The sequence below is a fragment of the Squalius cephalus genome, assembly GCF_949319135.1.
Source record: "Squalius cephalus genome assembly, chromosome: 6".
Lineage (NCBI taxonomy): Eukaryota > Metazoa > Chordata > Actinopteri > Cypriniformes > Leuciscidae > Squalius > Squalius cephalus.
Genome location: NC_137127.1, coordinates 43,613,587 through 43,624,972, shown reverse-complemented (window position 1 = coordinate 43,624,972; position 11,386 = coordinate 43,613,587). Strand labels below are relative to the sequence as shown.

The 11,386-nt window shown below is 36.9% G+C and overlaps 1 protein-coding gene across 1 annotated transcript; it reads right to left on the bottom strand.

Annotated features, from left to right (window-relative positions):
• Positions 1-7,267: 7,267 nt before the first annotated feature.
• LOC307160851 (uncharacterized protein) lies at positions 7,268-11,158 on the bottom strand. Its single transcript, XM_079875137.1, has 3 exons — positions 10,811-11,158; positions 7,403-9,845; positions 7,268-7,285 (listed from the first exon to the last, which is right to left on the bottom strand). Exons 1-2 carry the CDS (start codon positions 10,893-10,895, stop codon positions 8,455-8,457), a joined length of 1,476 nt encoding a protein of 491 aa, XP_079731263.1. The 5' UTR covers positions 10,896-11,158; the 3' UTR covers positions 7,268-7,285; positions 7,403-8,454.
• Between the last annotated feature and the right edge of the window lie 228 nt (positions 11,159-11,386).

Genomic DNA, 11,386 nt, shown 5'->3' with positions numbered 1-11,386 from the left:
AAAGACTCATCTTTTTATCTTTGAAGATAACAACTTTTATCTTTTTTTCTGCTTGCATGTATTGCCTGTTGGCATTATGTTCTCTCTGTCTGTCTATCTCTGCTCTTCCACCGTATACTGTGAGCCGACGGGATGACATTTGATAATGTGTCCATCAAGCTGGGATGCTGTGCTGAACCACACTCACACATACACTCACTCACTCACTCGCTCGCTCGCTCGCTCGACAGCTCTTCTGACTAACAGCCTTTCCATAGACAGACACGGTGTGATACTGGAGTCACGACTCTCTTGACTCACACAGACATGGCTCAAACTCAACACTCACAACCATCCTCTGACTAAACATCTGTTAGCTGCCTCTTATGGCTCAAGCTTTACTTTTGCATCTGTCTGTAGTATAGAATCAGATGTGAGCCATTCATTTTTCAAGCTACAAGCAACTCAAATTATAATTTATGACTTTAGTTAACTAGCCTAATAAAAAGTCTTGAGGAAGTTAACCTACAAAAGGCTTACATGTCTCTGAACATCAAACTTGAAGGACAGGAAAAAGAAAAATTTGACAAATCACCTTCCTTTTGTTCCATTTTAGTCCCTCTAGTCTCGTTTAGGGTGTTTGAAAATGTGCATAGTTTGATCATCACACATTAACAAGTAAATTGTAGTTATATTAAAATTTTACAATTCATGGTTCTTTCAATGCATTATTCATTAAGTCATTAAGAATGTATTAGTGAATATTAGTCATTCTCATTTGCATGATTAGTAAAAGGGAGGCAAATTGGAGCATGTCCCCCCCCCCCCCCCCACACACACACACACACTCGCCGAGCACTTGGGTATTTTATTCAAAGATTAATGTGCCTGAAACAGAGATTTTGTGAAGTGAAATGCTGTTGTTGTAGGTATTCACACTTGTGCTCATCTAATTTGCTTAGCTCAAGACTTTAAAGTCTGACTACAGCGTAAGCAAACAGCTTTGCAGTGCGGCCTGTGAAGGTGCATAACATCGACTGAATGAAGCGATTTAATGAATGTGACATTCATGAAACAACATGATTAAATCTGCTGAGTCTGACCAGGAAAGGCAGGGTGTGGATAGGAGAGTTTGCCAGGTTCAATTCAATACCATATTTTTGTTGTTTTATTATACATACTGTATATTTTGCATATTCAGTTCTGTGGCACGTTAGTATTTTCACCAAACCAAAAAGGTTTTAAGCCAGCTATTTATATATTTTGCTGTATGTGTGACAGTAGGAAATATCAGTTTACATTTCCTATAATTCAGTGATATTTTTGTATGCACAAGGAGTCTGACAACAGCCAGCATGATCTAATCTCACCATCATCGAGTCCGTCTGGGATTACATAAAGAAAATAATCTCTGTGACTGACACAAGTTTATGATTTTTGCATGTTTTGTTCATCATTCTACTTTTTACAAATGAACAACTTTTATGAGCTGTGAAGCCTTAATATAATCAGAAGGAGCTAAATGTAGGGTATAAACGAACTACACCATGATAGCATGACTTTAACGTACGACACCACCATAAAGCTTCCGACAACTCTTTCAATCTTTATTTAAAAAACATTTCCCTGAATTTTTTTTTAGATAGAATAGTTTGCAAGAGCCGATTATAAACACAACGAGGCTGTGAAAGCGATAGTGAGTAAATGAGTTTAGGTAACGTTTAATGATGTTTATAACCTCTAGTCCCATTTAGCCACTCGTTAACCTTTTTCAAGACAAGTAAAAGCATGTGTATGGTGTTAATATTTTTCTGTACCAGTATTTTACATGATTTCTGAATGTAATAATAAAATATGACTTATACACCAATGTTATGTGTGTTTTTGTTTTCTCTCAACAAAGCAATTTTGACTCGGTGCGAAATTATAGTACACTCTAAGGCCCGGTTTCACAGACAGGGCTTAGATTAAGCCAGGATTAGGACTTAGTTTCATAAGGAAATTTTAGTAGCTTTTGTAATGTTCCTTAGAAAGAAGAAGAAAAAAAAAACATTACTTGTGTGCATCTTGAGACAAAACAATGGCACTGACATATTTTAAGATATGTCAGTGCAAGCTGCTTTCAGTTAAAACTTCTTAAACAAGCATTTTAGTCTGAGACTAGGCTTAACATTTGTCTGTGAAACCGAGGGTATATTTAAAAAGCTTAGATTAATAAGGATTCAGCCCCGGTCTCCTGGAGTTATGAATGATTGAACGGTAACAACGAGGAAACAAAACATGTCAGGAAGCCGTTATGGATTTGTTATGAAGGATTTCCATAATCAGTGGCGTAATTATGATTTGACCGGGGGAGATGTCTATATTTCAGGTCGTTCATTGAGCGCTATTGACTGCAGTGAGAGAGTGAAAGAAGAGCTCTGCCATCCATTACTGCAGGAGCTGTCCACGGTGCTGGTGCTGAAATCTGATTGCCTCTGTTTATGCAGCTTCACTGTGAGCGAGATCCAATATGGCTGATTACTTTCTGTGTAGGTTTAAATAAGAAGAAAATGGTATAAAGCTTGACAAAATAGAGTGCTGCTGTGCTGAATGTTAGCATGTCTGTGATTAGACCTTTTAGACACAAAGCAGCTTTTATTGCCTAGAATAGGGGCTTAATATACATAACTTATTTCACGAGTTCACACTTACAGTACATACAGTACTGTGCAAAAGTCTTAGGCACGTTAGTATTTTCACCACACACACAAAAAAATGTGTGTGTGTATCGTGCATATTTGAATATCATGCAAAAGTTATAATTTTGATGATTATGGCTTACAGCTTATGAAAACCCCAAATTCAAAATCTCAGAAAATTTGAATATTACATGAAATCAATAAAAAAAAGAAGGATTTTAAAGACAGAAATGTCGGCCCTCTGAAAAGTATAATCATGCATATGTATATAGTTATACATACTAAATTTCACCTTTTAATTTGAATTACTGAAATACACAAACTTTTACATGATATTCAAATTTTTCGATTTTCACCTGTATATCTTTTGCTGTAGTGTAGTGTGACAGTAGGAAATATCAGTTTACATTTCAAAACATCCCTTTTGCCATTAATTGTAATAATGCTTTTCATGATTTTGGGAATAATAATGGAATCATGATTTTTGTATGTACAAGGAGTCTGACAACAGCCGGTATGATCTGATCTCACCATCATCGAGTCCGCCTGGGATTAAAATAAGAAACAGAAAAAAATGAGACGGACTAAATCCAGAAGAACTGTGGCAAATAATCCAAGATGCTTGAAGAAACCTTCCTGCAAAGCTACAGAACTGTGGCAATTAAAATATCACGTTTCAGAGACACCATGTGACCGGATCACTGTTATTTTAAGTGTAATAAGAATTGTAAATATTTCATGAACATTGGTGTGTGTTTTTTTGTCACATTACTGTTGTCGCCTTTACATAAAAGCAGTAAGTCATGATTTCACCATGGTTAAAGCTGTAATAAAGGCCTTGAGTGTCTCATATCCTAAGTGCACATGCATATCACTGTGTTTCAGTGGTAAATAAAGACAGAGCACAAAAACACACACCACTCTCACTGACTTTTTCTCTTTTACTCGGCCAGGGATGAGTGCAGAACACAGCTCTTGACTCTTGAACAGACCGTTCATATTGCCACTGAATAGGACGGGCGCTGGTGCTTCACTGTCAGTGGGTCGTCACCATTACAAGCTCCCAGTGTGTCCACACTAGTGGTTTCAGTGGCAGAGTGACACCGCCTGTAATGTTGATCACTGAGGGAGACGGCAGAAAGCATGTCGGAGGCTGTGTAGGGAATTGTACGTACAAATTGGCGTTAGTCATGAACAGGAAGCTATTAGTGACAGTTCATTAAACCAAACTCTGTGTCGCCATGGAAATGTCTATTTTGGGTTCATTTATTTCCTTGTATGTGAGAGTGCCGTTAGTAATCTTACTCTGACATCTTTAACCAAACCGCTGAACAAATCTCTCAAAAATTGCCAAAGATGTCTCCAGTTGAATCTGATAAAAACTTATTTTGGAAACATCCTCAAAGAAAAATGGTTCACTGAAAGCAAATAAGTCTCTCCGTTAAATACGGTACATTCAGAAAGTATTCAGACTGTATTATTATTTTCAAATTTCGTTGCAGCTGCCTTCATTTTCCCCCACATTAGTCTGCACTCAGGAAAAATAAGATTAATACAATTTGTATCATATTGAAACATGATCTAAATAATTGAAAAAAACAAATTTGTTTTGTTTTCTTTCATGGACATGGTTGGTATTTCTTAGCAAAAAATATTTCAATCTGTTTTTAAGATTTCAATTGTGTATACATTTATATATGTGTGTATATATTTTCAATTCATAAAAAACAACAACTATAAACAACTAAAATAATAGCTTTTTTTATTTTATTAATATAGCCCTTTACAGATTGTTTCAAAGCAGCTTCACAGTAATAAACAATACAATAACAGCACCAATGAAACAATTATGAAAAGAAAATCCAATTTCATTTGTAAAGCAGCTCTACAGAAGATAATAGTGTCATTATTCAGATCAAGTCAGTTCAGTCAAATAACAGTGCCAAGTTCATCAGTTTTTTCATATTAATTGTCTTTAAATCCCAATTGAGCAAGCCAAAGGCGACAGTGACAAAGAACAAAACCCTAAGATTACCATAGGGAGTTCTCATGTGGCCAAACGCTATGAATGCTATGGCCTTTGTTTAAATATTACTTTTGTCATACATTTATTAAAACAGCAATTATCCTCAAGTTAATATTACTTAATATTGCTGTGCCACCACCCATCTTTTTTCCCCCTCTCATTTTCACACAGAGAGATTCACAGGTTTTGAGCTCAAACACACCTGGCATGAACACAATCCCGAGGCTTCGCTCAACAAGTGAAATTTCACACCACATGCTATTTTTTTCCACTTGCCTTCGCAAACAATGTCAGGAAAAACATACTTACCTGTTTGTCTCCATATGGTCCGTCTATATAACTAGCTGCATACACTTTCTTTTTATTTTTTTATTTTTAATTTACTAAGAAACAGGAAGAATGAAAGAGTATCTTGCAATGGCCAAATCAAAGTCCAGATCTCATTCTAGCTTAATCTAATCTCAATCCATAGAGCATAAATCACATTTACACTGTGTGCATGAGCACAGACATAACACTAATGACAATAAATCAGTAAGATTGATCTTTGCTAACGTAAAATAGCTTGGCACTGGATGGCCAACTTTGGTCCCGGAGGGCCACTATCCAGCAGAGTTTAGCTCCAGCCCTAAACACACATGAACAAGCTGATCAATGTCTTCAGGATTACTAGAAAGCAAGGCATGAGTTTTTATCATGGTCGAAGCTAAACTCGGCAAAACTGTGGCCCTCGAGGATCGAAGTTGGCCATCCCTGTGTTTATCCATAAAAGAAAATCATTCATTCTTAATTGTTAAACATTCCTCTAGTTTATCTAATTGTGTCAGTGTTTGTCTGCAGAATGAGCGCTAAGAGTAAAGAAGGCCTACAATGTGCAGCAGATTTCATGAAACAATGAGACAAAAATGACCTGACATGAACACTTGGTAAAAAGGACAAGGTAACAAAATATGTCAGACCTTTTCTAAAAACATTCAGGATTAAGAAAAAAATCTTTGCATGACATCAATCTTCTGACAATGTGAAAAGAAACGCATTTCATCTTAAGGAAAACGTACTTTTTCTATTTTGTGACGTTTTGATTACACTTTTTAAATAGCAGATTCTGCTCATCAGAAATAGTTCATTCAATATTTTTAGGGTCAAAAATGCTGGTTGATACAACTGTCCTGAAATCATAATGAAGAGACAAGACTCATTAAAAGAATGAGGTTTTTTAAGAAAATTAGTTTGGCATAATCTTTTATTTGCGATTTTTTTAAGGGGGAAAAACAGTTGTGTTAAAATATGAATATTTGAAAAAACATTTTGCGCTGGATAAAATTCACATGGTGCAGAACAACAAAACAGGGAATGATATCATAGACGGTGTCATGTGTCACCGCTCGTTGGTTTCATACGGATTACATATTCAGAGAATTTTTGTTTTCGACTTGAATTGGTTCATTTAAATTTCACATTTCAAGCTTTTTATAGATACAATTCTTATCGCGGCTGAGGCACGTATACGCTAAGTTTCGGTTCATTTTTGAGACGCGCTCCGGAAAGGAGACAGAGACGGCAGAAAGCACATTTTTGTTTTCTTTATTTTACAAAAGCACAACATTTTGTTGTTATTGTGAGTGTATACAAATAAAAGATGATTTACAGTTTCGAATGATGTCTTACTCTTATCTGTACGACCAAAAATGACAGAGTATTTTAAGTTCTTTCTGCTGTTATGAAAAAAAATAATCCCAGCAGGTTAGAGATGCGCGGATGGGCTATTATTTCATCCGCAACCGCATCACAAAACTCATCATCCGTCCGCCATCCATCCGCACCACGTTTTTGACCATTTTTCAAAACCGCACCCGCCCGCCATCCGCTGAATGTATACATATATTTTTCATTTGATTGGTTCATTTGATTGGTTCAACCGCCCGCCACCCGTCCGAATTTAATTAAAATATTATTTTTCGTCACGTCATCCGCCCAATCCGCGGTTTATCCGCGGAATCCGCGGCTGTAACCGCCAACCGCGCATCTCTACAGCACGTTCCACGGACGATAATTTAACATGCCAGCATAAAACCCGAGTTTTAGAAATATGCGTAGTGCCACTCGGCATAAACTTCAATATTTCATAAAAAATAATCAAAACGCAATATATGCTTATATAAACTATATGCCTCGCATTGCTCGAGTCCGCATGTCAATTCATCATCATCCTAAAACAGTGGCTCCTGTAGTCTCATTCTCAGTTGTAATATTTCTAGTTTTTGAAAACACAATGATATGCTGCTCTGAATCATTTTCACTTTTCTTCAACTTGGCTAGCTGTAGAATTCATGTCGTAATAATAGACTATTATGTGACTGTTGTGCTTTGTGACATTTGGAAAAGCCTGGCATGGATTAAGGCCACTGGAACCAGGATCAGAAGTTAAACGCGCAGTGTCATCTCTCATCACACGAGCGGGAGCGCAGAGAGTCCTGATTTTATTGTTGCCTAAACATGCATGTTGAAGCGTTTTAATTAGTTGATATATATATATATATATATATATATATATATATATATATATATATATATGATATATTTTTATTTATTTATATAGCTCTTTATACAATGGGCAATTCCACGCAAAAATGTCACATCCATAACGCCAACTAAATACCATTGCATTGTGTTGGTGTTATGGATGTGACAGTTTTGCACGGAATTGCCCCAATACAGATTGCTTCAAAGCAGTTTTACAGTGATGAAAAAATTATGCATTTTGGCTGTTGTTCAGCTGAAGTTCCGTTATAAAGATCATAAATTATGAAATTAGTTCATTTCATCTATAAAGAAGTTCATCATAAAATTCTGTCATCATCACCCAGCTCAGTTCAGTTCTCATACAACAGCGTCAGTACAGTTAGATGAATAATATTGTTGAATATTAAAGGATTAGTTCGCTTCAAAGTGAAAATTCTGTCATCATTTACTGTCATCATTTCTTTCTTCTGCTGAACACAAAAGAAGATATTCTGAAGAATGTCGGTAACCAGAAAGTTGATGGACCCCATTGACTTCCATATGTTTTTTTTCCTACTGGAAGTCAATGGGGTTTGGGGTAACTTTGGTTACCGACATTCTTCAAAATATCTTCCTTTGTGTTCAGCAGAAGAAAGAAATTCATACAGGTTTGAACCAACTTGAGGGTGAGTAAATGATGACAGAATTTTCATTTTGAAGTGAACTATTCCTTAAGTGTCAACCATGAAGCAAGCGAGAGGCAAGGAACCCAAACTCCATCAGGAAACAGAACGGAGAAAGAAACCTTGGGAGAAACCAGGCTCAGTCTGGCCAATGAACGAACATGGTGCGATTATGATTCACGTTGCATCACGTCAGAATTCAGATCGGGATTGATGGCATTCAAATATTCATCTATTGATCACTGTTGAGGGGGAATAAATTAGATCCGCAACAGTGATAAAGATAATTCAGCAGAGGCAGGGATAATTACACTCAGCAAATCACACCCTGGTGTCAAGGTCAATACATCTCCTAAAATATCAGATCATTTGACCTTTTTATAACAAGGCAAGATTCATGTAGTAAAATATCATGTGGTGTGACTCCCCAAAACCTATTAAGACATTTCTGTAATTAACATATAAAATTTGTTTACCTTCACACATATGCAATGTAATTTTTCGGGGGAGAAATGGTCAGGTTTTTCTGAATGTGATATCAAAAACATACCATTCACGTATTCGCAAACTCCATGCAATATTTTCACTGCGACAAATCTGAGCGATGCATTCTTTCATGAATCTTTAGAGCATATAACCGATTGAAACTCTTGCCACATGATGTGCAGTGGAATGGCTTCTCTCCGGTATGCAGCCGCTCATGTGTTGTCAGGCTTCCTGACTGTGTGAAACACTTTTCACAATATGAGCACTTGAAAGGTCTTTCTCCAGTATGGACTCGCTGGTGCCTTTCTAAATCACTGCCACTAGAAAAGCCCTTCCCGCATTCCAGGCACACATGAGCACGTGTTTGTAGGGCTGATGCTGAAGTGAAATTCATGCCACTCTGATCGCAATTCAAGACGGAGTGAGCGCACACGTGATTTTTTAGTCCTCTTGCCCGTGTGAAACTCTTCTCACACTGCTGGCATGAGAAAGGTCTTTCTCCAGCGTGGATTTTGATGTGAGTATTGAGTCTTACTTTACGTGTGAAACTCTCTCCACACTGTTCACATGTGAAAGGCTTCTCGCCGGTGTGAATCCTCATGTGCGAAGTAAAAGTCCCTCTACGTGTGAAACCTTTCCCGCACTGGAGGCACGTGAAAGGCTTTTTTCCAGTGTGGACTCTCATGTGCGTCTGCAGTCTTCCTTTATGCGTGAAACTCTCTTCGCAGTGACGGCATTTGAACGGCTTTTCTCCAGTGTGAATTCTCAAGTGCGTCTTAAAGGCTTCTCTACGTGTAAAACTCTTCCCACACTGAGGGCATGTGAATGGTTTCTCTCCAGTATGGATTGACATGTGATACTTAAGGCTTCCTTTCACTGTGAAACTTTGTCCACACAGGGAGCAGGTGAAAGGCTTTTCTCCAGTGTGAACTTTCATGTGCCTTTTAAGATATTGTTCACACGGGAAACTCTTCCTACAATGAGAACAGGTGAAAGGCTTTTCTCCAGTGTGAATTCTCATGTGACGTTTAAAGTTTTGTCTTGCAGTAAAACTCTTTCCACACTGCACACAGGAGAAAGGGTTCTCCGCATTGTGAATCCTCATGTGCCGATTAAGGTACGTGTTACATTGGTAACTGTTTCCACACTGGGGGCAGGTGAACGGCTTTTCTCCAGTGTGACTTCGCATGTGCATTTTAAGTCTTCCTATAAATGGGAAACTCTTCTCACACTGAGTGCAGTTGAAAGGATTTCCTCCAGTATGAATTCGCATGTGTGCCTTCAGGTTTCCTTTAGTAGTTAATCTCTTTCCACACTGAGGGCAAGCGAAAGAACTGCTGGCTTCTGTTAATGTTTGTGAGGAATTCGGTTCGGTTTCCGAGCAGCTCATAGAATTTTCTCCACTTGCGAGATGAAGAGGTTTCTGATACTGATGCTTCTCTTCCACCTCATTCAGGGCTTGACCTTCCCCTCTGAGTTCCATTAGATCTAAAATAAATATAAACTTGTAAATATCATTTAAACATGGAGAAATATGAAAATAAATTAAATAAGCCTGGTATCTGTTTTTATATACTACCGTTATTACGATCATAAAAGTTGTGTTGCTCATGTTAATTCATTTCTTTAAATGTACATCCTCCAAAATCTGGTAAACTGGCTGAGGTACAATGAGTGAATGTTATGAAACCAATAAATGAGTCAATGACAATATTAAGATGTTTTTGTATTCAAGGTGCAAGGAACATGTTATTATTGTTTTGCTTGATGGTTACACCAAATGACATTTTTCTTGAAATAATAGTTTTTCAAAACCATATGAACACAAGAACTTGGCACGTGTGTCCTTTTCATTAGACACTCTTATTTGTCATTTAGGCAGATTTGTTTGATAAACTATAATCTAACAAAAAAAAAAAAAAAAAAAAAGTTATTAACATCATACACTTCATCATATGTCTTTATACCACTCCATTAATATTGGTCTGTCTCACCTTTACTGCATCAATGTTTTGGCATAATCGATTGAATAAGTGTTTAAGTACTTATTGAAAAAATTAAAAACAACTTTAATTTCCAAAAACCTAATATTAGACTGTGTTCCATATTTTGCGCATAACCATCACCACATGATTTTCTGAAACCAAACAAAAATCTAATTAAATCTTAATATTGTAACACCCAAGAAGTAACATAGTTTGAAACAGCGTTTCTTCATCCCCCCAAGTGAATAATACCATACTATTACTCAATCTTTAAACCCTATAACTCAAGCTATTATAAGAGACAAATATTTTACACTCCATTATATGGGAAATATAGGCTTAATTAATTAACTGCACACCAGCACTTTGTCACAAGCCCATATGAGTGACACGTTCTCTGAAAATTTGTAACCTTAATATTCATAATTATCAGGAATCATTAGAGAAGAATCAAGAACGTTCACAAACCTCTCTTATCATTTGAATCTTCATTTTTCATTCTGCTTGCTTCTGGATAACTTGTGCCTTCACTCTCCTCCTTAATAAACGCCATCTTTCAACAGTTTGTCACAGATTTCAGCTTTTGTTTGTTCCTGCTTGTTTCGAAGTGTGTCTTTACGTTCAGAGTAAGAATACTGGTGACGTGCATTCGCCTGAATACTTATATACGCACTAAAAGTAAATGTTACGCAGTTAAAATAATGTACGCACTTTAGAGTATGGAATAAAGATGAGTCCCATTCAAAGTCAGAAACTGGACATCCTTACTTGATTTCTCCGGCTTGAATGTTTATCATTCTATGCCGCCATTTTGATGACGCCACGCCACAGTTGACGGTGCGTCATATTATGGGGGCGTGGCTTGACAGCATCTGCTTTTTGCACACTCTTTTCAACACTAATATTTCCCCCAGTCCTTTAATATCAAAGAAACAATCTGTTAATATAGTAGCATATCAGATAGATAGTTGGAATATGTCGATGTATTTATTTATTTTGGTACATTTGAACTAGCCTACACCTCAAACATAAAACTCCTATACC